The sequence below is a fragment of the Fundulus heteroclitus genome, chromosome 22 (genome assembly GCF_011125445.2).
Source record: "Fundulus heteroclitus isolate FHET01 chromosome 22, MU-UCD_Fhet_4.1, whole genome shotgun sequence".
Lineage (NCBI taxonomy): Eukaryota > Metazoa > Chordata > Actinopteri > Cyprinodontiformes > Fundulidae > Fundulus > Fundulus heteroclitus.
Genome location: NC_046382.1, coordinates 35,023,272 through 35,050,644, shown reverse-complemented (window position 1 = coordinate 35,050,644; position 27,373 = coordinate 35,023,272). Strand labels below are relative to the sequence as shown.

The window sequence follows — 27,373 nt, the reverse complement described above, 5'->3', positions numbered from 1 at the left end:
TAATCAGCCTTCATGCATATGCTCCTACCTCACAGTTGAGTGGCGTTAATCAAGGTCGCCCATGGTGGATTTTCTTTGGCAGAGTAAGTGTAAAGCGTGCCATCAATATGCAATACTGCTTGCGACGCTGAGTGGAAAAAGTCTGTGTTTAAACGGCAAAGAGAGCAGGGAGGAAGGAGTACCTGCTGTACTTGGACATCCAGTGGAGTTCATCGTAAAATGGTCAGGATGTTAGCCGCGCAGAAACATTAGGCCGGTGCCTTGGCTCAGAGCTTTGACTTGAAAAAGGAGGGTGTTTATGCAATGATGTCTAATGTCTACGAATTAAATGATCCTGTTTAATTTAATGGTACAAGATTGAAACCTCTACCTACAAGACAGCCGTTGTTCTATTTTTTTTTATTTTAGTTTTAGGCTAAATTAGGTTCATGATGACCTGATTTAAAAAGAAATAATAATAATTCAATTCAAAGTACATTCTTGTCACATGAACTTCCCTCACGTTCTACTTATTTTTCTGGCATCTGCTGCACAGTTCTTTGAATAAGGAGTCCTGGACCGGGTTTAGTCCTAAAATGGGTGCCGATCAGACTCTGATTTACGGTGCGTGTCTGTGTGCCTGTGTGAGTAAGCCAGTATTTTCATGAGCCCTGTTAGGTGTTGGCTCTCTTCACCAACATGTCAGTCTGTGTCTAGTTAGCGAGAACACACGCACTCGGAGTTTTCCGACTCTTCTCCCACCCGTCACCCGTCTTCAGCGCAACCATCATCATGGAAAATTGGCTCCTCTCCGGCTTCCCTCTCTTTCTTCCTCCCTGCTCCTCTCTCCTAAAGCGCACATCATCCGTCCGTCTTTCTTCACTGCGATCGCGTGGCTCCTGGATGTTGGATAAGAAAACAAACAGCTGCTTCTTCAGCTGGCAGATTTCTAATGAGTCACTCCCTTACACGCCAGTTCTTTGGACGCATGTGGGTCATTCTGCTCTTCTTCACAGGTGTTTAAAATATTCTCAAATGCACTTTCCAGTGAAGCATTATTCAGTTCAGCTTGTTATGAGGACATGTTTTTTGCAGTTGCATCCAAACAAATGACCAAAGACAACACAATTAGACTGACATAAATAATTTATTTATCCTTAAGAGCCTTCGTACACTCCTAATCAAGTGTTTGAAAACCTCATTTCTCCTTTATCCCTTTTCTAACACCAATTGGGGTTGTAGATTGTATCTCCTGAAACCCTGATTATTAAGCCTGGTGTTCCTTTACTATGAGGTACGGCTTCGAAAGATTGTGCACCTATGGAATGAGCAACATAGCAAAATGTGTGGGTACCACCTAAAGAAATTCCCAAAATCTGCAACAACGATGTAACTGATATTGGTGCTAAAGTTAAATTACACCCTTTTATAATCAGCATTTTATGTTTGTTTGATCGTAAGTTCAGCTCGTAAATGTTTGTTAAATGTTTGTTTAAATCTAAAGTAATGGGAAAATCCACATAAGCTAATAATGTATAATTATTCATAAATATGTTTACATATATTTTGTGATTAAAAACATAAGCCATAACCAACTAACAAACACAAGACTGATAAACAAAGAAAATAAAACTAGCTCTACTAATATAAATTAGTTTAAATTAGTCCATGTTTGAAATAATAAATTAATATTTAGCAACATTATCAGCCAACTGGTTAAGCTCTAAGGGCCATTTGGACTTCCAGAGTTTCAGAAGACCTGCGTGAAAAGGGTCTTTGATGTAATCTGACTATCTGCTCTAAAGAAAATGGGGGGAGGGTTGTGAGTTTGCTCTTCAGACACCTGTTCAGGTCAATTATTTTCACAGCAGGCAACACAAAAGATTTCCCCCACTTGGATCGTTTGGGAATGTCAGTCTCTTACTGTCAAGATCTCTGGCTCTTCTAGAGGACAGGATAACGGTCCAATTCCTTATCTCTCTGTTGACGGAGCTCAGCCCATAGACCCTGAGACCAAACCGGATTACTCTGAGGAAAGAGAGGAGCCAGCAGCTGCCTGTCTGATAAACTTGGATGTTAGGATGAATGAGTCTTTGGGTCCAAGCCAAGACCGAGTATCAGTACAGTGGCTGATATGAGAAAGGGGTCATTTGTCATGAATTTACATGGGAGGAAAAGAGAAAAAAACTTCAGTGTCGTAGACATAAAATCCAAAGTGGTCTACTTGGCTCAGACGTTCAGGCTGGACCCCATTGAACATTTGGCCTAGTTTATTATAAAGCTTTACACCTAAGGTTGACGTGGCCTTCAGGTCCAACTTAAGTTTCTCCCATTATAGAGAGATACAAAACTGGGATTACATTGAGAGTCGTCTATTAACCCTGGAGTGACAACCCTCAATATCGTTAAAAAAGGAGGAGATTGCTGATATTTTCACAGTAGGTTGCATAAAAGCCTCTGTGGTCCTTTGCTTCTCATGTACCTCGGTTTTCTATGGTCATTTACACAGACTAGAAAGAGAGTTAGTTTAACAGTATCCAGAGGTTCAAAGACAAACTTTTCAATTTTTTTTAGAAACCATTGACAATGATTGATCAAGAGAAAATGTAAAGATGTCAATGATGTCAGGCTCACTGAAAGCAAAATCTAGAAATTATGGGCTCTATGAAACTTTTTCCTTGGGTAATATTTTCCCCCATTTGAGGAAAAGAATAGGGTAGCTTCTACCAACGCGCCTCAGACGAGTCTGTCCACACTTTGCTCAGAGCGTCAAATGCTCTGCACAAGCTTTTTGACACTCAAGTCGTGTTTGGTCTGAACGCAGCATTAGAGACCTGCACTGGCATTAGGGCTTTAAAGTCAATACGTATCTGACATGAACGCACTGCTTCAGCCACTTCAAATATCCCTGCCCTATACTTAACTAACTCTAAGAACAATGATGAAGTCAACAAATACAGGTTAACACATTTAAAAAAGGTGGACTTTAAAAGCAAAAACCTAGGGCTGTCAAAATAACGCGTTAATTTCGATTAATTAATTTTTTTTAAAATAACGGATTAAAAAAAATAACTCAGATTAATCAATGTCGTATAGTAGGGGTTTTCAAGAGGTGAGGCGCGCCTCCCCTGGGGGGCGCCAAAGAGTCACAGGGGAGGAGCATGAAGACAGAGAAGAAGACAGCGCTGCCTCTTAACTATGTAGCGATATTCGTGCCTTCTGTTTGAGCGCGCAGGAACCAATCCAAGCACGCAGTGAAACAACTCTCAACGCTCAAAACTAGTCTGGCATGGTCTGAAAAACTCTTCTCAACCCACTGTCCTCGCGGTGAGTTCCATCTCTGCTTGCGCGCTACTTTGCTCGCGCACACCTGCTCATTCCACGCTCAACAACAGCTGTGCGCTCGCTCGGCTGTTAAAGCCAATCACAGACAGTTCTTTTTCCCATCCATTCAGAGTATGGCTTGCAAATACTGCATTCAGATGAATTAAATTAAAATCCTGCAGCCTTTGGCAGAAATTACTAAACATCACCGTGGGATTGAAGAAAAACAAATAAAAAGTGTAATATTTTAGCCTAAAATATTTAGGCTAAAGTATTTAGACTAAAATATTAGAGTTACTAAGTGAGGTGTGAAAAATGTTTTTGTCTCTTTTCATTCCAGCTTCTGGGAGGTGATGGAAAAGTTTATTCTGATCATAATCATCATGAATGTCATCATTATTTAAAGAGCACTTTAACACAAGGTAAAACAAAGTGCCAAACATCAGAAATACATCAGATAAGAGATAACAACTAATAAAATGCTTGTTTGTTAAAATAGCACTAGATCTAAATTGTGTATAATTAGCCTAAAAAGTAGATTGGAATATGGCATATGTTGACGTCTGTTAAATTCAGGTTATCTTTTTTATTATTATTTCAGTTGACGTCTCCTGTTGACGCGAGTTCAGTTTGACATTGGCATCTGTTTAGTTCAGTTTGTCTGCTGTTGAAAACAGCACTTTAATCGTTCTAATGTGGATTATTCATTGAATCATTTGAATTTAAATATTTAAAATACTTTCGCAGCAAAAATTATATGCGATTAATTTAGATTAATTAATTACAGAGTATGTAATTAATTAAATAAATTTTTTTTAATCTACTGACAGCCCTACAAAAAACGTATGTGACGTAGAGGAACTGGCTAGGTACTCTCATTCCCCTCATAGTTTGTTCTGTTGAGGCCCCTGGTGTGTTTATTGATTCTTGTAAGATATACAAGATCAAGCTTCAACCTATCTAATCCTGTCTGAAAAACAAAGGAACATCATGACTACAATCTTTAAGGTTTTAACTTTACTTTTCAAATTGAGGTTTGTAGGTTTTCTATAGTTTGTGAATGGTGTTTTAAAGTACAATTGATTTAAGCCATGCTTTGTGGATCAATACCCCAACCAAATGTCTATTTAAAATCGTATTTTTTCACAGAGCTTTTTTTGGTAGATAAAAAGAACCCCACAACATCACAGATCCTCCATCTTCCTTGACAGTGTTCATTTTGTGTCTACCACCTGACTCACCTGGAGTGTTTGTTGCTGAAGACCTCTCCAGGTCTTAGTCACATGTGACCAAAGCACATGTCGCTCTTTGCTGCAGTTCCACATCAGTGATGTTTGGAGATTGATTTTACCGCCGGTTAGCACTGAGATCACTTTGTGCTGTGGCCACATAAACTTGAGTCATCATCCTGCTAAGCAGGAAGTGGCAAATGGCAGCTTAACTTTAATCACTTTGAACGTCTTCCATGTCACGTTATCGTCATAACCAAGGAAACAGGAAGGGATAAACTACCCATTAGACAGTGCCTGAATGCTTTAATCCAGCGGCCCTCAAACTGGGGTCCCCGGACCCCCGGGGGGCCGCGAACCAGAGGTTGGGGGTCCGTGAAACCCATGCTGTCGGGCCTTAGGAGGCACTGCTGAGGATGTGTCGGGGTTCAACTAAGTAACACAATGGACAAATATTTAACTCTGTCCACTTCATCAAGTGAGGTAAAAACCAAATCAGCCAAAATTAGGAAGTATGACAACAGTTACATTGACAATGAGGATCTAATCTTCACCAAATCTATGTATTTAACAGTACAAAAGGCTGTTTTATAAACTCTATCAGCATGAGGAATCTAAAGGGGTCGTTGGAAACATTTTAGCACTGCTAAGAGGCCCCTGGCCACGAAAAGTTTGAGTACCCCTGAATCAACTCATAACCAAAGTATAAACTTTAATCATATGTCTCATGTTACATTTTTTTTAAGATAAATGAAGGGCACACTATGTTTAAACTTGGGAATTTTCTACCTGTTTGGCTGGCTTTTTAACTCCATAATGTTCTCTGGGAGATTATGCTACTGAAATAACAAGATGAATTTAGTTTTGAGGTTGCTGCCCTACATTTAAGAACAAATGGAAGGTAGAATAAATACGCCAATCCCTCATCTTTTCTAAACTAGGCAACCTGTTGTTTCTTCCAGCTCCTGATCTTTTGAACACAAAACTTTAGTTGAAAAACTATTACATTTCATTGTGCTGACCTTTACACAGAGACCTAGTCTGTGTTGCACCATTTCGTTGGCCCAGTTCTGTTTGGTCAAGTGGTTGCTTAGAAATAAAACCCTTATGTTTCATAGCTACAATCATCAGGTAAAGTACTGCACTCCTATGGATAAACATAGGACTTAAGCAACCGACTACTGGCAACAAATCAGCCTTCCTATGTGACTCCATTGTGATCCACTCCATTCTCCAATCCTTTTTTTTTTAATCTCCTCTCACCCTGACATCTCCCTCGACTCTTTATTTACCCGGATCTTCAATCAACCCCCCTCCAGACCTTGCACAGGGTTAACAATAAAGCATACTGGAATTAGTAGCAGCCCAACAAAACAACATAAGAACAGAATTGATTGCTGGATCAATGCGGTGGAGCCTGTTATGGATCCAAAGAGGAAAAGATGAGTGAGTGAAACAAATGAAAGGAAAGAAGACGCTGGCTGTACTCACTCGGTTCTCGCAGCTTGTCAACTCTTTTTTAATCTTGTTTTATGTCTTTCTGTCTTTTGTTTCATCTGTGATGTACCAATATAACAACCCCATCCTTAGCCGAGAAATGTTATTTATACCTAAGCTCGCCCTTTATCTTCCCGTAGAAGCCTCTGATGGCTGTGCTGCTTTCATCCTGGAGAGCCCGCTGATCTCACTCCTGTAATGTTCTGTCATTTTGATTCAAAGGATTCAGCATTTTGCTCTTTATGCCGCTGTGGAGTCCTCCACTGCTGCTCTTTGTGCCCGATCGTCTGCTGTTCCTTTGTGTTTTCTGGTGTTTCTTACCTCAGCATCATGAGGCTTTTACCTCATTCTCTTTCTTGGTTTCCAATCCCTCCCTCTCCCCTTGTGGGGTATGTAGAGTCGGTCCTTAAAAGAGTCAAGCAAATAGATAATGGCTTTTCCTGGGAAAAACTTTTATTGTCGCATTCTAAATTAATTTTTTTTTAATTGCTTATTAAAAAGAAAAAGAAAAAATCTAAACTGCCCATCCAGTTATTTTGTCCATGCATTTTACACTGCATTGAAACAGTATTTGTACATCCTGGGACTCTTTCACATTTGATCCCCTTACAACCACAAGTTTATATTGTATTGGGAGTTTAAGTGATAACCGAACTCAAATTGCAGCAACATCGTAAAGTGAAAATAAAATGATTTGATGTTGATGGTATTCAGCCCACCTTACTCCCCTAAGCAAAATTCTGTGTAACTTGGTTTCAGTACCAATGCAGCTGTTCTGTGAAGATATCAGAGGGCATTTTTAGAGCATTACAGGCCAAACACCATCACGAAGATCAAGGAGCACAGCAGACAGGTCAGAGGTAAAGTTGTGGAGAAGATTGAATCGGGGTTAGGTTAGAAACAACATCCTAAAGTTGGATGAAGCATGTTTCTATCCATCAGTCCTAAATGGAAAGTGCATGGCACAACTGCAAACCTACCAAGACAGATACCACCTACACGGACAGGTTGGGCAAAGACAGCATTAATCACAGAAAGCAGCCAATGGCTCATGGGAACTCTGGAGGAGCTGCAGAGATCCACAGCTCTGGTTTGGAGAATCAGACAGCTAATGTACAGCTACCTGACAGCTATTAGTCTTGTGCTCCATAAATGAAGAGTGACAGAAGGAAAGCCAGAAGGCCCATTTAAAGATTGCCTCAAGCCATTCCTGAGACACAGCAATCGTTTGTATGAAGGTTCTATAGTCAGATGAGAGCAAAACTAAACTATGTGTCCTACCTTAACGATGCATATCACCCTGGCAAAACCACTCCCACCATAAGACATGGAGGAGGCAGGACCAGGCTGTGGGATTGTTTTCCTTTTCTTCAGCAGGGATGGGGAAGCTGTTCAGAGTTGATAGGAAGGGATGGGTTGAGAGAAACACCCCTGAAAAGACCCTGCCCCTAAATGGGGCAAAACTAGACATGGCTGGGCTCTATAACGTATGTGGGCAAAGGGGAAAAGTCAGAGGAGTGTGAATAGTTTTGCAAGACATCGTTCAAGCTTTTGCAGGCATGTAAAAATGTCTGACTCTCGTTATCGATGTCTTCATCTCTCTGGTTGGGTCACCGGTGTAAAGTGTGTGTAACGCCGTGTTAATTGGTTCTGTTTAAACGAGACATCATGCTGCTAGCATGGTACAGGCCACCTGATAGTTTAGTGCTGCTTTTATTTTGTAACGTCATGCCCACTTACACTTAAAAAACAAAGGAACTAAATCCACTAAAAGTAATGAAATGCCAAAGGCTAGTTATGTTATGTTTTGCTTTACATTTATAAAGTGTTGGTTTCCCAGCAAAGATGAATATTTAATCTTTTGTGTCCATGTTGATCTCTTAAAAGGTTTATGAGAGAGCTAAGAAAAATCCACCTCACACTTTGGAAGAAAGGAACAATCATTCACGTGCGTCTGATTTGCAGTTGACATTACTTGAGGGAAAAACAGTGGAAGGTGGATCATGAGTCATAGATTTTGCCTGCTGAGAAAGAGATTGGAGAAATAAACGGATAAAACAAAAGATATTGGAGACAGGTTGCACAGAAAAGTAATTACAAATGAAAACTACTAAAAAAAAAAAACAGCAACTACAAGCCAAAGATCCTGTTTTTTTTGTTTTTTGTTTTTTTTGCCTTGTCTTCTACCTCCTCCTTCAGGGATTTGGTATAATTTTAAAGCAACTCATGTTTGACTACACCTGATAATCTGTGACAATTAAGGAGGCGTTAATGGATAATGTGAGGAAAAACCTGTGAACACAACTGACCTAAAATTTCCAACAGAATTGAAAATGTCTTAAATGTCTTCTAAACAGTTTATTGGGATTGCATCCAGGTTACACTTATGCAGCAAATCTCACAATAAATACCGTGTTCAAAGTTTTGTTTTCCCAGTCATTTTTAGTTTTGCTGCTTTGTTTCACATCTCTATTCTTTCACTCTAATTTTTTATGTAAAAGCCAAGCTAAAGTGGTCAAGGTAAAGAGTCTTTTTTTCTTAATGCCAACATGTGTTTCACAGTACATGCCAGTTTCTGTCCAATGCACGTGTTTTGTTTCCATTTTAAGATACTTGTAATGATTCCTTGTAAAGCCCAGGCTCTAAGTCTCCAGGGAACTGATTACTCACACACTTACTTGTCACTCCGCATGCTTTTCAAACGCTTCTGTCAGCTTGTTGGAGGGCGGCTGTGGGATTTTTTTTTTTTTTTGCTGTATATGGGTTTCTCTGCTGGACCCCATTTATCAACATCCTGTCTGCAGTAGCTGGACTCAGAGACTGCCTCTGCCTCTCTCTCTCTAACACCTGCAGCTTGTCAGTGTGCCCTGTTGAGCATCAACTTAACCACAAGTCGGTTTGACGGCACACATCTGAGACAGTAATTAAACCGAGAGGCACGTCCAAAGCAAACGTTGTGTGAACAGTTAATTTCCTGAACATCAGTAAACAGCTGTTGGACTTTTTACCTTCTGCTTTGCATCAGTGTCGTTTCTTTTGGCATCTGTTCTGGATTTTGGAAAGTAATGCAGTCAAAGGGAGGGTTGAGTTTGTTGAAGCGAGATCATGTTAAATGGTTTTAAGCAATTAATACCTGAACTGCAGTAGATAACCTGCTTGAAAACTTTGTTTAGTGTAAATCCTGATTAGCTGGTGTCCGAGGCTAAAGCTAGCGGCTAGTCCGAGAGACCGTAGCGGATTTCTACCATCTTAATAAGGTCAGATTTACAAAACATCATAGGTTTATGCAAGTGTCATTTTAATGAACCCTTAAATTGTCATCACGTCTCCTTTTATTTACACACAACGTGATTAGTCACGTACAAAATGGAGGTGTGAGGCAGTGTGACAGCAGAGGTCTTCCTGTGTGAAACACGTACTCTGCTAATAACTATGTAAAATAAAAAGAAAAAAAATGTACAAAAGCACAAGTATTATAATATAGTTTAAGGGGACACTATTTTGATTATTTTTATACTGCATTTCTTCTCTAGCTGGTCATTTCTGCAGATGATCTGGGATACGGCATACTAAACAACGAAACCAAGAGTTACTTACTGCTTGTATCTATTCGGTGACTGCTTATAACTTTTTGACAAAGCTTTACTTCCAAAATTCTAAACTATGCGTCACAGGAGACCATTTTATGTAGTAATACCTCTATATCACAATCTGTTTGTAACAAAGACCCAGACTCAGTGGCTACTTAATGAATTATACCTTGCTGGTTGGACTGTCTTTTCTGTTCATTTTTCATGGTAGAGCTTTAACAACAGGGTGTTGCAAACATTCCTCACAGATTTCGTCCACACAGAGATCATAGCACTGCAGAGTTGCTGCAGATTTGCGACCTGCACATCCACAAAGCAAGTCCCCCATGACACCTCTTCCAAAATAGTCTCTCTTGGGTTGAGTTAAGTTACGGTAACTGTAAAACCAATGGGAGCAGAGCTATTTCATTGTTATGTTCAAGAAACTAGTTTGAGACAACTTAAGCTTTGTGACATGAGGCACTATCCTGCTGGGGGCGGCCATCAGAAGAAGGGGGTACTGTGATGATAAAGAGGCTGGACATGGTCAGCCAGGATACTCAGGCTTGGACATTTGAACAATAGGGAGTTGTAACTAATGGGCCCACTTCAGCAAGCCATTTATATCTACACAACTCGCTTTCATTGGATATTTTCTTTCTCATGGCTGTTCTCTGAGAACCCAAAAGCGGTTCTGCAGCAATCAGACCGGCCCGTGTGGTACCAAGCCACGGCATGTTCAAAGTCAGATCAAATTTCCTTTCTTCCCAATTCTTTTGCTTGACCTTCGGGAAGACGTCTTCACTGTGCTTGGATGCCTAACAACATTGTGTTGTTGCCATTCAGCCGGCTTATTTACTTTTTTCCAACAGGCAGTTGACCATGCGTACCTAATAAAGTGACCAGTGAGTGTTTTTCCAGAAGATTGTCGAAAGAGCATTTCAAAATAATCTACACGTGCTGAACGTAGATCAATATAGCTCTGTTGAGGTAGAGTAATACGGGCTGCTTTGTCATCATGGGACACTTCAGGAGTTTTATTATATTGCTATCATATATTTTAGGAGGGGGTTACAGGCCAAGAGTACACGATGGACATTAAAATGGTCTGCATAATACAAAGTGTAGCATAAGAATATTAAAAATTACCTGAACAATAATTTCAATCTATCAACTCTAGAGATCTTCTGTATAATAATATTAATTAAAACCATTACACTTATAAGAGTGTAAAGGGTGACCTCCATCCTACCTACACCCCCACCCCCCACCCCCACCCCACCCCTCAGCGCTCACTCTCCGGTCAGCAGAAGAGCCAAAATGTTCTATCAAACCAGCATGTAATACTCCTAGAACATCTGAGAAGTAGATGTTAAAAGTTGTGGGCATTATCACTCTACATGAGTCATTTATAACTCAAACATTACTGTCCTTTTTTTTCTGTTTTTTTGCCTGAGGAAAAAAGAGAGCAAATAGAGAAAACTAGAGGGCCATTAAGTGCAGAGAAAAATATTACTAAAAATTGTGAGAGCCTTCAGAGAGTCATGTGTGCCATTATATTGTTATTCTAGGCATATTTTATTTATTTTATTTATTGATAGTGTAATTTTATGAGAAAGCCCCAGAACACAGCAGAAGCGCTCCTTATGTAACATACATAAGCACCGAGCTGGAGCTTGTGGCCATTGTCTGTTTACCCGCCCCAGTTATACAGTAAGTCAGCTACCTGATCACAGTGTGTTGAGTTGGTTGGAGGCATAAACTATGTGTTTTCAACTATATAATAGGATATAACCTATCCACTGAGTCCATCTGATTTTGCGAATAATAATTATTCATCCCTATAGCTATGAGTAGGGGATGCAGCCTCAGCTAGGTGAAGCCATTGCTTTAGTTTTTGCATATTTGTGGACTGAGGCAATTAATATAAAGCCTGATTTGAAAAAAAAAAAAAAAGAAAAGAAATCCTTAGAAGATACATACACAGCTCGTGAGGCCATTTGTATACCCACAAATTTGTTCTCTGATGCCTCAAAACATCACTTTTCCTGTAAGGGACACAAGGACATGGTGGAAAAAGTCATGAAACGTCTGGATGAAGGACATTTGCCCATTTTCTGAGCACATTCACAGCATTTATAATATTTGATTTTATATTTAAAAAAAGCACTTTCATTTTTTTTTTTTTAAACCATGAAAACCTGAATGTTTTTTCTTAGTCCTGGTATCGACGTCCTCTATCCTGGTTTCTGCCAAGCAGTACAGTGTGCATACCTCAACTCTGCCAGGAAGTGTTTCACATATTTTTGTGCGAACAGCCTGATCCAGGATGTCTGGGAGGCTTAATATTAAACTACATTGACACAGATGAGCAATTTTTAGGCTTTAACGTTCTTTGTTGTTGCTTTGTGTAAAGGTTTCTTCTTCCAGCTTTCTTTTTAGTTTATGACTTATATTTCTCTTTTAATTACTCCTACCTTAGTGTTTTCCCTTGGCTAAAGGAACAATTGACTGCTTTCAAAGTCAGATATGTACACTAAACATATATTTATTTTTCACAACCAGAAGCCATTAATGTCTTTAAATGACAGAAGACGTGGCTAAATCTCCTAAAGATAATCAATGTAATAACAGCACTGACTATTTGTCACCTGGCTCACGTCATTAAATTAGTTTGTTTTGTTTTTTTCCACTTCCTTTTCCACTCACTGAACAATTTTATCTGTAAGAAAACAAGCGGTACAAGTGGGCAAAATTGGTGAAATTCTAAACGCTATGATGACAAAACTGAAAAAGATGTAAACTAAAACTACAAACCTGACTGAGGTGCGCAGACTGATGTATTTCTCATTATTTAACATCACCCAGGCAACTAAGAGGTCCCTAGATGTAACACTTTTCCATCAGCATGTCAGAACATTACCACCTGATGACAGATATTACAGATCCAGTATCTGTTCAGTGAAAGGCCATTTATTTCAGCATGGCAGGCACATTTGTTTTGTTTTTTTTACCTCTATGTCTTCCAATGTTTATAGCGTTTAAAATGGAATGAGTTTTGCATGTTTTGAAACTATCATCAAAGTGATTTCTTTATTTTTTTGCCGGTTATTCATGAAGCCTGAAAATGTTACGTGGAGAGACGATTCTGTTCCCGGTGATGGACTGATTTAACGTGGCCACTGAGAAACAGAATAATGCTCCATGTTTTTTCATCTGGCACATTCGCTTTTTAGCATTCAATTTAGTTTGCATTCAGTCACTCTTCATTTTTTCAAACAATGGCCGTCCCTGAAATCTAAACAGGAAAACAAGCACAGAGGAATAATTGGACCCGAAACCTTGATGAAAAGCATTTTGAAGGTTGACATAGCCACCAAACCTAATAGGACGATTCATCTGAGCATTCATCCAGGGTGTTTTTTTATTCTATTTTCAAAAAGCCCTTGAAAGGTACGCAGCACTTATTTGACTCATAATTAGAGCAGTGGAACCGTGGTAAAGCAACACTCAATTAGCTATTTTGCTTTAATAAGTATTTCTAACTGTTTGGTGAATGTCATGCTTTCTTTTTTAATGTTTTTATCTGTGTTGTATGGGAAAATACCCTGTTTTAGTTGTTAGAAGTGGCCAGAAGCATTTACCTTTAAATTATAGTGTGGTGTTAGAAATACAAACACTGTCAGAATGCAGTGTGGACAGTGAAGAAAAGTATGCATACTTGTTCTAATAATATTTTTTATTATTTTTACATGGGGCTTTTCCATTTGTGTCTGTGTATTATAGGAGTACTCTGAGCCGGTATCCCATTAAAGTTTCATTATGGTTACATAATGAAAACAAAGACTCTCGATTCTTCATGATTTAACTTACACTGTTGTGGGAACACAGTCTGTTGACACAAAGCAAGTGTTAGAAAATTGGAAGCCATTGAATCAATAAATGATGCCCATGTCAAACCTGGTTTCACGCACATGATCAAAATGTGTGCATTGTCTACAATCTCACAACTTTCACTGCCACTGCCTCCTTTACTACCAAAATCGGAGCTGGTGGGTGGGTACTTCTAAACGGAGGCATCCTCAACCTGAATGAGTCCCAAGCAGGGATCATTATCCAATGAGAATCTCTCACATTCTAATGACTGTTTGCACACTCCAGTTTCTCAGGGAATGTCTATTTGGACATCCGCACAAACGGCACAGCTCTGCAGCTTGAAGATCTAAATTAATTGCACAGTGTTTTACTGTGTCCATCAGTGTATCAAACGATGGAGCGTTTGTGTGATACACTCATCCAACTGCACAGTAATCTATACCGTCTGTAAAGGGACCACTATTTGACCTTTTGACTCGAAAATGAGTCTATTTGCACACTTTAAGCTTCTCTGGAAGTGTTGTTGGTCAGTGCAATCAACTGATTTCAAGGGGAAAAAGGTTTGGAAAGAGTTTGGAAAATGTCTTGTTTCTGCGTGTTATATGTCATCTGTGTGAATTCTGAACTAGTTTCTCTCTCATCAAACACTTCATTATCGTAACACAAAATGACAATAAGGACTTTGAATTCTTGAAGTGTGAGGTCTCCCCTGAGCAGAGGATCTTTGTTGGGAAGTGGAACTGCCAACTGTAGAGCGACAACACTAGCTGAAATGACAGAGCAATTACAAATTTCCCAATAGCAACACATTCCTGAAAATCTCTCTCCTTTTTTTTTTTTAGAGGTGTGCTCCATGCTAGTTTGTAACCTCTACTTCCTGTGTATTACAGCCATGCGTAATGTCTTAACCTGATGAAATGACACTTTGTGTGGCCTGGTTAATTCGCTCCAAACCAGTAGATGAAGACACGACTAAATCGCATTTTCTTTTTTGTAACTTTCTAAATGTTCGCTCAAAACTGGCAAGACAATTGGTTGGAAACATGGCTTGAAAATCTTTCATGGTCAATTCAAAAATTCCTTCTTCAGTGGCTTCCTGCCTGTCTGCTTTCCAATGCTCAGTTCCTACATCTTTCTCAAGTCCTCCTCACTACCAATATCGGTCTTCTGGATTTCACGCATCTTGGATCAACTCGTACAATGGGATTAGCTTCCAATAAAGGTCCCATTCAAAAGTGGGCATCAAGCAGACCAGATCACTTTTCGCACGTTTTTCGAATGCGGATAGTTTATGTCCCTGGGTACAGCAATGGTAGAGAAACTGCATTGAAGAGACATCCATTTAGTCTCACGTTTCTATTCTTTTTTTTTTCCTATTCGAATAGACTGTGTGTAAATCAGTACATCATCGCCGCCTGAAAGATTTTGGTGAAAACTTTATACGGCTGATTAGAATATGGAAGTTCAGCTCAGCTAAAAATCAGATGAACAGGAGTCTGTGCTTGTCCACTAGGTCCAAGTGGCTCCAGTACAGTGGGGAGAATTACATCAACATCTTAAGACAGATGATTTGGTTTCGTTCCCAGAAACATTTCTAAACCTGTGTGTATTGGAAAGAGAGGTGTGGAATGAAGACAGGTCAAATAATTGGAGAACATTTCAGAAACTTTTGGGGTTATATAATTGATTATATGAGTTCAAACCTTTTAATGAAAAATAAAAGTTATTCTCTTATCTCACACAGGTAAAAAGTTAGATTTGACACAAGTGGCATAAAACACGATACATCAGGGTCCTCTTTGTAAATCACCTTTTTCTGCTGTCTGTCCGGGTGACACCTTTTAAAACGGGAATCAAGAGCAGATTGAGGTGCGAGCACAAGTTAGGAATCCTTCGTTCTGCACAGGTACATGCGCTGTTATGCAGAGTTTTCATATTTCTTGTGAAGCCCGTGGAAAATGAATGGCTGCATCAATCATGCGGCTGAGCCAAAGGGGAGAAAAATACAAAATGCTGCTGAGACGTTTCACACAGACACAAATGTGACTTAAACAGAGGCAGGCAGATTGGAAACAGAGTGCAGAATACGGCAGAAAACAGGAGAATTCACAAAAGATAAGACCGAGGGGCTGTTGAAACGAGACAAGAGGGAGTCTGAAGCACATTCCGTATAGAAAAGAAACACTTGAAATGAGACTGTAAATATCAGGAAGACAGATGGCATTTGAAAAAACAAAGTTCAAAGATGCAGACAGAAACGTGTTACAGGGCCTGCCAGCCAGTGCATATGCTGCGTGGAAACTTCCTTATGAATTTCCATTTGTTTGCTCATTAACCAACTTACCAGATGACTGTCTTACCTTGTGGGCAGCAGACAGGCAATGAAGAGGCCTCAGATTTAATCTGCAACGGTTTGTTTTCAACTTGAAAAATGTTTTTATGCTGATGTATTTGAATTATCACTGTTTAACACAATTAGTCTTAGACTTTACCATTAATTTCTTAATATCAGTTCCAAAATCATTGTTTGCACCTATGATGGCTATTAACGTCATATTACTTATAAGATTTTAATGTTCAGAGGGGATTGATGTTCCAAGTAGATTATAAACCAGACTATTCTGGAATCTTAATGTTCACCTGGTTTAACGATTTCTAAACCAGCATTGATCTGTGTTTATGATCATTTTCCCCTTGGATCACATAATTATGTCCAAGTTTCAAACTTCTTACCAAAACTGTTTACCTCAGATGAAAGAATACTTATTAGGATGTTGAAGCACAAGGAACCACCAGATCCCAGGATAATAAGCTGGTAATAATACTCATAAACTGGAAGCTGGTACCAGTGTTGCAGTTCATGGTGTATCAAGTTTTATATCACCCACAACTGAGAGGGTACTTGCCAAGAAGGAAGACCTTGGTCCAAAATCAACATCTTTAAAACTGAATTGAACTGTGCAGGTGCCCACTTGGACAAGCCAAATGATAAATTATGGTCCGACAAGACAGAACTCCTACTATTTGGCCATAATGACAAGAATGGATGGAGCAGTTCGTGAGGCTTTCAAACCTAAGATCACTACAAATGTGGTCCAACACGGTGGGGGCGGCATCATGTTGTCGGACTGCTTTGCTGCTCGTGGTACAGGTGTGGTACACAAAACAGATGAAATGATGAAAAAAAAGTCCCTCTTCAATTTCTTCAACACCTGAAATCAACCACTGGATAGATGAAACTGAGACACAGTTGGGTGATGCAAAAAAAGAGTGGTGTATCTGTGAATATTTGGAGTATGTGTAACGTTGACTCCTGTGGATTAGATAGTATCTATATTAAGGTCAATCATGGGTACCAAAGCCTTGTTCCTAAACCTGGGGCATTAAGCTCCTGTGCATGAGAACCGGTGTCCGGTAACGCTTAGATGCGTTCCCTGGTCAAATGGTTGCATTCCCTCCTCAGCATCCAATCAAGTTCAACAGATTCCTGCTAGTGACCTAATTATTAAAGTCAGGTTTGCTGAAACAGAGACACGTCTAAAGGTCGGAGGGCGCTGGGTCATGAGGGCTGTGTCTTAAAAGAGACAAAGCTGTTGTATGTTGTGTAAACGTTTCACCCTGGACGAGCAGCTCGACTAAATCAGATTCATTACAAAATATTAAGGAGACCTATGCAGATGATGACTGTGTGTACACGGAGTAAAGTTAGCTCTTTGTTTTTACTTTCTTTGGACAGAAAGTAAAGACGGAAACATTTTCTTTGGATGAATTTAAAATGTAGTTAGTTTTAGCTGGGGCTTTTGGATGGACGGTGATAATGGGAGGATACATTTGAAATATGTACTTCTCAATTTTTTTGACTCGCATTCAATCATGATTGACTTCAGATTTTCAAATGTGTCATTGATTCCTCACAGTTTCAAAGCACTATGCCAACCAGCCAAGGGTCATGTGTGGATTTTAAGAAGATGTTTTACTCTAGGATGGGCCTGAACTGATTTGTCTATTTTGTTTTTATTCCCAACATTATTCGTCACAGTTTGTTTCGCACCAATTCTCCCTCTTTAGCGGGTAACTAGCCATAACAGCATGCTATGTCTCCAGTGTGCACCGCAATTAGATCCTGCAGACCTGTGTCGACTGCGTAGTCAGCTCACGTTGCAGTCAATAAGTCAAGAATTAGTTTCCTTTTACTCCATCCGAGCAGTGTGTGAATAAGCAGAATCACTCCGGTAACGACAATAAAAGGAGGATTAGTGAGGCTGAGAGCTCTTAACTTGTGCCTTGATTGACAATAATGCCTCGAAACAGCTTAAACTGTTCCCAGTGTTGTCTGCGAATGTAGACACGTTTCTATATTTATCCCTGCAGATGAGTGCAATGCCATAGCTAATGAGGCTAAAAATGTTCTTCGGGGACTAGATGTTTAATATTATTCACGTCTGATGTGTGTGTGTTGTTTCCACAGTTTTATCCTGGTGTTTGGCTGTCTGGTTCTCTCCGTGTATTCCACCATCCCTGCTCACCAGGAGTTCTCCTCGCACTGCCTGCTCATTCTGGTAGGACACACAAGCAAACCCACACCGATGAATAAACACACATTTCCACACAGATTGGTTCATTAAATCAACATGTGCTACCCAGAGGGCGCAGCCCCGCTTCATAATATATAAGGTATCATTACAGGGGGATTATTAGTAATGAATGTTTGTCCAAGGTAGAAGCTAAAAGATTCATGTGCTTGCCGATTCCTCTCAGAATGAAATATGCTGCTTCCTGACTAAGGGTGTCCAGTGCGTTCATATTTTCAGGGCCTTTATTGTTTAAAGAAGAAATTCAGGATTTAGACCCCATAGGGTGCAGATATTTTTGTAAAGTAAAAAATACTTAGTCCTCGCCTTCTTTTTTTTTAAGTATTACTTGATTTCACAGTTCAGGCTGTAATTTGTCATAGAGGTTTGAATGAAGTATGTAGAGGATATAACAAAATCTACACACCCCTGTTGCAATGTCAAGTATAATTGTAAAAATATGTAAATATTTTTTTAATTTTTGAAGTTTTTCTATCTTTAATTTGACCTGTAACCTGGGCAACTCCATGGAGAGAAACAAACCAATCATTTAGTCAGCACATAAAACATCCATCTGTCCATCAGTAGTCTATACCTGCTTACCCTGGCTGGGTCGCTAGGGGGTGGGCTGGTGCCCATCTCCAGGCATCATTGGGCAAGAGGCGGGCCACACCCTGGACAGTTTCATGACAGAAATAGAACGTATAGCACTAACATGCTGTGGTTGCACAAGTCTTATGATTAGGAAATAGGCTATGATCAAAATGAGCCAGTACATTCAAACTTATGTTAAACAGAGGTCAGTGCATAGCTGCCATTATTCAAAGTGCCTCTGAGCAACCCCAGATAAAGTTCAGCTGCTTTAGTAGGCTTTTCCGTACATTTTCTTAAGGGGGATGCACATCAGGTGGCAGGTGAATAAGCGCACGCCGACCGGCTCCTTTAACACACATTAGACACTTAATGCTGAAGTGTGTCCAGACAGAACCAGTTACTGGACTGTAGCCAGGGTCAGGTTTATCAGAAGTATCACTACTTCTGAACTGAGCAGGTTAGAAAACCATCGGTGGGCGCCACACCCTCTCACAGCTAACATTAGCCAGATACCATCGGAGTGGGTTTTGATAAGAAATAATAATAATTTTTGACGTGTGTCCAGTGCTGCCAATGTGCTTTGCCCTTTTGTCGCATATAAAAGCAAAAGCCACAAAGCTTTAAGGTTTCTGCTAAAAACTGGGGAATGATGAAAGTCTGCAGGGTGACATGAATAGGGCGCGATATGGAACACCAAAGTGTTCAAACTGAGATAAATAAATAAAACACTATGAAATAATTGTCTACTTGAATAAATAAGATATAAATATTCAAAGTGACGATGAAATAGTGAAATAACTGAATGCTTATAAAATTACCATCTCATTATTATGAAATATTTTTTATTCCTCTTTAAACATTTGTAAAACAATAAAACATTTATTTCACATTAATATTTTTCACAATTAAATAAATTATTATTGAGGCATTATTATTTAATTCTATCAGTTTTTATTTCAGTTTTTTTAAAGTCCTCTTTTATTTCATAATGGTGTTTTCCCCAATGGCCTTTTTATTTCATAATGACACTTTTTATTTCCGTGATGTAAAATTAACTTTAATACAGGTTTCAGGTGATAAGTTAGCTATGTTATCAAGAAATATCTGCTTGGTGTGTTGACATATCGGTTAATTTAAAAAATGCTCGGACATGCTGGAACCGCAGCATCCAGCTCGCCTTGTTGCCGTCCAGCTGACCTGGCGGCATAGGCTCTCCATGCCGAACGAGAACATCTTTCTCACGGCACATTTCCATTTCAACTCCCGCTAGCTTTCCACAATGAGAAATAATTCAGATGTCAAACTGTTCAGTTTGTTCATTGTTATTATTCTCTACAAACAAATTCTTTTAAACTTTGCTCAGAATGTTAATGCTTAAGTTGGAAATGGTTTTACTAATAGATTGCACAAATAATTGTACTTATAATTTTGTTTAGTGGTATATTTCTATATCAACATAAAAATAAACATTTGGCTGTTTAATGAATGAGAATAAATTGAAAGAGATGATAAAACTACATTAAAAAAAGATTGTGAACCATAATAAATAAGTAAAGGGAAAAAATAATAACTGTATACAGTTGCCAGCCATCAGGAGCACAGGGGAGTTTTCCTGATGGCCCGGGCCTCTGTCTCGCCCACTGGTCCGGCCCGATCGCAAAGTCTCGGAGCGCTCTTGATAACAAACAAATCATGGCGTTCATGTGGCTGGCTCGCTCCCACATATTACAGTTGCCCCCCCTCCTCTTGTAATTTTCTGAAACGACTGACGTCTCTATTCAAGTAGATCATTATTTCATAATGTGTTATTTATTTATTTCATTTTGAACACTTTGGTGTTCCATGAGGAGATGCAATCTGACAAATTAGGAGAAAAGAACAGTCGGCAAATATTCCCAAGTCAAGATGAATCATGCTGATTGACTGCTATCCAGAAGTCCACTGTTAGCAGATGAAATACTAAGGTTTTTATTTTACATCAAAAAGAAGACTTTAGTTTGTGTTTCATCAGCGATTTTCCAGTTGCAGGTTACAATAGAAGTGGGAAAGGACCTGAGAGGATTTCATTGGTCACATTTTTTACATTAGAAAATGATGGCATATTTAATATCCACAGTAGTTACAAGAAATTACATTGATGTGAGTGTGAATACTCAAAGAAACAGTGCTGCAATTGCCTGGGTTAGTGTGTTTGTTAATGATGCTCATGGTTGCAATGGAATGCTGATTTTGCACACCCAGGCCTGTAATGAGCCTTGATGAAACTCCACTACTGGTAAAATCAATATTACATGCATCCAAATTAGTTTACCTTGAGCTCATGTGTGATTACAGGGATAATCCATCTCCCAAACAAAGAAAAAAATCTGTAGCAGGGAAACTGAATACATAAACTAATTGATATATCCTTTTGTCCATCAAATTTGAATTCAACAATTACTGTGATTGATTGTTTCAACATAAGCAGCACGCTCAAGCTAAGAATGATCAGGTTTAGATTTTAATGCTAATTAATTACCATACTCATCCCCTGCATTTTATCTGTGTTTAAAGTAAACTTTAATACAAAACCTCAATTATTGCTTTTATAGGTTTTGGAGAGGTATAAGCTAAAATCAGGTGTGGTAGTGCCATTTTCACAGGCAAACAAATGTGTTAAATTGAAAGAGCTTAAGCAAAACTTTTAAAACGTACCAAGGTAATGTTTTTAAGTTTAAAATTAAAGGATTTTTGGAATATTTAAATCATAAGCGCAAAATCTTCCTGGGGCTTAAAACAGTGCTTACTGCTTACATATCAAAACAGACGTTTTGTTGTATAGGAATTTAGGAGAAAAATAATAACTATAGTTTAGTTTAAAACTATACTAGTGTGATAATTGCAGCCCGCTAAAATGCTGTTAGCTAACTATTAGCTAAGAAGCTAACAGCCGTGCTGTTACCTAATTTCGGGTTACAGCTTTTCACAGTTTTTAATTTAAAATGAAGAACTTTTCACTTTATTTATTTTTTTAGTAAATTATCCAACATTAAACACAGGAAACAGTAAAAAAAAAACAACGTTAAACAAACAAACCCACAATTTACCAAAAAAAAAAAGGAATAGGCTGAAGCAAAGCTTATTATTGCCTACCCTGATTTATACTTACAAACCTTTACAACCTACCAGGTTCTTTACAGTACACATATAAATATTCAACACTACATAACATAGGATTTTATCATTTTACATTTTAAAGCCCTTTTAAAATTCATCAAGAAAGGACATAACTTTAAATCGTCATTCAGTTCATTCCACAGTTTCACACCAATAACAGAAATTACTCCATAATTTCCCCTTTATGAAGCTTTGAAAAATCTTTCATTTTCACATAATCTAGGAACCACTTCAAAGGTGATTTTTTGCTCTTTCTTGTTTGGACATAAAATTCTTCCCGTCACACCTACTCCAAGCAATGGGGCGTAATCGAGGACCTTCGTTCTGACAGATCTAACAGGACTGCGGCCATTACTGTTGCTTTTAATTAGATTCCCTGCTAGAAAGTACTAAAAATACTATACATATTTGTTTAGCGATTAGCTTATTTAAAGCTTCATTTCTCCTTTCTCTGTTGATGCCTTGCTGTGACTGTTTCTGATGCTGTGCATTGGCAGCATTTTAAATGATACCCTTGTGTATGTGTGTCCTGAAGGAGTTTGTGATGATTGTGGTATTTGGCCTCGAGTACATCATCAGGATATGGAGCGCTGGCTGCTGCTGTCGATACCGGGGCTGGCAGGGACGGCTCCGCTTTGCCAGGAAACCCTTCTGTGTCATAGGTGGGTATGAGTAAGGCGATAAACATGAAAAATACCGAAGACGCAACTTTAAAATCTTTATGTGTTGCACTGCATTTATCAGAATTCAGATCAAATGCTCCCAAAATTGCACAAAAGAAGATTGTTAAACAGTGTAGGCCATGCTTTATTTTCAATTTTATCTGTGCCATACGAACCAGTAATAAGAGTAGGCTTACGTTGTAAACTCTTCAACAGAGAAAAATAGAAAGAGAAAAAAAAAACAACCTGTCGTGAATCAATAGCTTTTTTTTAAAGGAGATGGATGACTGCCTGGTTGGATATAGAAACCAGGTGAGTCAACCGCAGTTCCTGTTGCTTATGTTGTGCTACCCATGACCTTTCATTTTCACCGCTTTACTCCCCAGACATCATCGTACTTATCACCTCGGTTGCTGTGGTTTCAGCTGGTAGCCAGGGCAACGTCTTTGCCACCTCTGCGCTGCGTAGCCTTCGCTTCCTTCAGATCCTGCGTATGGTACGCATGGACCGCAGGGGAGGGACCTGGAAACTGCTGGGATCTGTAGTTTATGCACATAGCAAGGTAGGCCATTTATGTTCCTGTAACTTTTTTTTCCACCTGACATTTCCAGTTAGGGATGTGTTGACTTGTTCCACATCAGTGTTGAAGTGAAACCTACTGAGTTACTGAGAATGACCACCACTAAGTAGTGATTTCTGCTGTTTTCCTTAATGCAGGTTTTTGTAGTCAGTCAGCTTTTGGCTTTTGAAATGTCTCGCTCATTTATGTCTCGTTCATTTATTTCATTTTAAGGATTAGTGACAGTTCACAAAAAGGAAGAACTTTGGATCATTTAATAGTATAACAATATATATTAAAATAAAATAAATATATGAAAAGTTCATTTATTGTTGATGTAATCTGAATGTTGAGGGATTGCTGCAAAGTCAACGACAAAATGCAAGCGACTGTCCACTCTCGTTAAGTGCTGATCCAGGAGGAGTGAATGCAGCAAGTCAATGACTCGATGCAATCTGCTGGGTTTCTTTAGATAGGAAATTTTCTAACTACCCAGTTTAAATAATAAACTGAACTTGGCCTCATTGTTTTATAACTAAGGTCAATTGGAATTATGTAATTAACTTGGAATCTGTCTGTGGGATTAGACTGAATTGACTCGTTTTTTTGCACAGGGCCTTGAGACGAGATGTTGTGTGTAGGCGCTACATAAATAAACTGAATTGAATTGAACTGAAGTAGCGCTACACATGGAGGAAGTGTTTACATTCTTCTCTTAAGTGCCAGCACTGTATGTCTGCAAGTGTAATCTTTTTAAAGTACATGATAGATCAATTTTATTAACGTGAAAAGATATGGAGCATGAAGTCAAAATAGACTAACATCGGATAAGTATGCAAGTAAAAGTGATTTAGGGAAAATCCCTTTATGACTTGAGTTTCTATAGTGGCTTACAAATGTATCCAGACCCTTTAGCTTTTTTTAATATTTTTTTCAGGTATACAACCACCTTGATAGACCAAAACTAAGTATTGCATGATAGTGAGGTGGAAGGAGAATGATCCATTTTCAAATAAATGTTGCGTGAATCAGTATTCAGATAACCCCAAATTAAATGAAACGCAATCAAGTGCCTTCAGAACTCACCCGATTAGCGACATTTATTATAAATCCTGTTTTGTGAAGGCCTCAAAGGTTTGTTTACTGGACAAACACTGTCATAAAGACAAAAGTAAACTTGCGGAGGAGTTGTATAATGTTGTATATTTGACTATTTTTCAATGGTAATCGTCTGTTGTAGGTTGACAATATGGTCAGGAACAGAAAAACAGGATGGCACTGATTTATTATTACAAAGTCATAAAGGGACATGACCACATTACTCATTATTTCTAAAATCTAGAGTCCTATCTGATGTGCTCTCAGCAGCACTGTTTTTCTGATTCAGATATATGATTATTGTGAATCATATATCAGAGCTCTGATTACCCCGTATGTTCCTAACAGAGCACTTTGCTCTCAGACTGCAGGTCTGCTGGTGGTTCCTAGAGTCTCTAAAAGTAGAATGGGAGGCAGATCCTTTAGCTATCAGGCTCCTCTCCTGTGGAACCAACTCCCAGTTTTGGTCCGTGAGGCAGACACCCTGTCTACTTTTAAGACTAGGCTTAAAACTTTCCTTTTTGACAAAGCTTCTAGATAGAGTGGCTCATGTTACCCTGAGCTATCTCTATAGTTATGCTGCTATAGGCTTAGGCCGCTGGAGAACATCAGGGTATTTTTTTCTCACTCTGCTGAGTTCTCCTACTGTTCTCCAGTTTGCATTGTTGTTATTTCAGCTTTTAACTTTTTGTTCTCTCTGTCTTTTTTCTGTTCATAGTAGGTACACCTGGTCTGGCGTTCTGTTAGCTGTGACATCATCCAGGAGAGGCAGATCATCCACTATTACCATATAATGTAGAAAGTATTCTTGAACCAAAGTGTGCTTCTGTGCTTCTTTTGTCTCTGCTCTGTCTTCTCTAACCCCCAGTTGGTCGAGGCAGATGGCCGTTCACACTGAGCCTGGTTCTGGTTCTGCTGGAGGTTTTTCCTCCTTGTTAAAGGGGAGTTTTCCTCTCCACTGTCGCTTCATGCATGCTCAGTATGACGGATTGCTGCAAAGCCATCGACAATGCAGACGACTGTCCATTGTGGCTCTACGCTCTTTCAGGAGGAGTAAATGCTGCTTGGAGAGACTCGATGCAATCTGCTGGGTTTCCTTAGAAAGGAAATTTTTTGACCAATCTGGGTGATATGATTGAATTTGACTTTGTAAAGTGCCTTGAAATGACATGTGTTGTGAATTGGTGCTATATTAATAAAATTGTATTCATTTGTATTCTCTTGCGGTTGGTTCAAGTACAAATTGGGTAATTTTTTGGGTTTCAGTTTAAAAATTAAAGAGCACAGTTGTTGGGTGTTTTGTGGATGCTTCCACTTCCAATTTTATTTCTTCAGCCACATTTGTCTCCATTCCTCATCTGTTGGTACCCGATGGAAAATATTTCACTGACTCCAGTTTCCCCATAAGTGTCTATGCACTTATGGGGAAACTGGAGTCACAGGTTAAGCTTCGTTTTATTAAGGTTAGACCCTAAACAGTGCTACAAGTAGTCATGTAGATTTGTGATTACTGTAACAGACAAAAAATAGAAAAATGTGTCAAACCTCAAACCAGTTACTTTAAAAATACAGCTTATTACACACCAAAAACACTTTATTACAGCTATCGCTACTAGTAGCTAACATGATCACTCTTAGAGCTCCATCAGGATTTAGTGCAAATGCACAGCATGTTTTTCATCTTTTGCCTTACTACTGAATGGTCTGGTCTATTACATGAAGTTCTAATAAATTACACTGAAGTTTGTAGTCGTAACCTGGCAAAAACTTGATAAAGAAAAATTAACAAGAATAGTTAAATAGCATACTTATGGGTTGCATATCAATATTACTACTTTACTTCAATATGCCCATGCCATAAATGCTGTCCAATATAAAAAAGATGAATAATATTGTTAAGATTGAATATTTTTATGTTTTTTTTTGTTTCTTTTCTTTTATGTTCTCTTGTATTTTACAATTCTTATTATTAGGTTCCAACATAGGATGTCAATTTGTGTTTTTATTCTCTTTTTTCTTCATGATTTCAAGATTTTATTGTAGGGGGAAAAAACTATATCAAATATATGATCCATTAGCAAACAAGAAAAAAATCCTTCAGGGACTGTTTGCCACTTTTCTATTAAAGCACAAAATTGAAGGTCTTGGTAAATAATTTAAAATGAAATCCTTCTCCTTTAAACTGAATAGCGCCTGATTATTACAATTTCTGCTTGCAGGAGCTGGTGACTGCTTGGTATATTGGTTTCCTGGTGCTTATCTTCTCCTCTTTCTTGGTCTATCTGGTGGAGAAAGAGTTCAACAAGGAGTTTGACACATACGCTGATGCTCTGTGGTGGGGCACGGTAAGGACACACATCACACACGCACACAAAACTCAGTGTAGCCTGCTCGAAGCCGTTGACAGAGGCGTCCACCAGGCCAGTTGTCCCGGGCCCTTGGTGAAGGAGGGCCTAGAACTGGGTCCCCCAGCCATCATATCCTGGTCAAAAATATTTTTGTTTCAGACGTTTTGGCGAAACACCTCAAACTAATATTTAAATTAGATAAAATAGTTTTTATTTATTTTCTCCTCATTTTCCCTGCACTAGTGGGGAAGACGGTTTGGCCGCTGATGAATTTATTAATGCGCTGCAGTAAAGTGCTCAGTACTGTACAAGCAGTCAGAGGGAAATATGCAGCTTCATTCTGTCCTTGCGCTCTGGGCAGGGAGCCATTCCACCCCCTTGATATATATATAAAAATAACCCGGATATGTCACCTGATGAACGCCTCAAGCCGCAGGTGTAGCCTACCTTGGGTTGGCTCTCCTATCTGCTGTCTCTTCCAGACAGACCCCTCTCATCTCTTTGTCCTCTGCTCTAATGGCTTTAACAAACTCAGCAGGTTCTGAGTTTGTTAAAGCATGTTGTGTATCTCTGTCAGTGGAAGTTATAATTTGGACATGTCGTGTTTTTGTTTTAATTGCCGACCCGCGTGCAGAATCAGACCAGGACGCAAGACAGCAACGTGTTTAAAGGGTTTATTTACAAAAGGAGAAATAAATCTTGGGACAGATCAGACTGCGGCGACAGCTCTCAGCTGCGTCTGGAAGAAGGGAAACATAGGGTTGCGGATGAAGATCGGAGCGATTTTCTAGATTGCTGAGAAGTTACAGCTTCCAATTTTTTTTTGATCTGTCCTCACAGCCATTCCTCTATTGGACGGATATCTCACACATTCAAATAGTTTACATATACATCTACGGGGATCACGACAG

General features: G+C 39.1%; 1 protein-coding gene across 11 annotated transcripts in view; it reads left to right on the top strand.

The window, feature by feature from the left end:
* Positions 1 to 27,373, top strand: part of kcnq5a (potassium voltage-gated channel, KQT-like subfamily, member 5a) — a 147,152-nt gene that overhangs the window by 78,189 nt on the left and 41,590 nt on the right. For 10 of the 11 annotated variants that reach the window (XM_036126612.1, XM_036126613.1, XM_036126620.1 and 7 more), the window contains exons 2-5: positions 17,943 to 18,033; positions 22,331 to 22,457; positions 22,844 to 23,019; positions 26,334 to 26,459. In XM_036126612.1, the coding sequence (XP_035982505.1) occupies positions 17,943 to 18,033; positions 22,331 to 22,457; positions 22,844 to 23,019; positions 26,334 to 26,459 (520 nt within the window). The remainder of the gene's footprint in view (positions 1 to 17,942; positions 18,034 to 22,330; positions 22,458 to 22,843; positions 23,020 to 26,333; positions 26,460 to 27,373) is intronic. The other variant, XM_036126614.1, reaches the window with a different exon arrangement.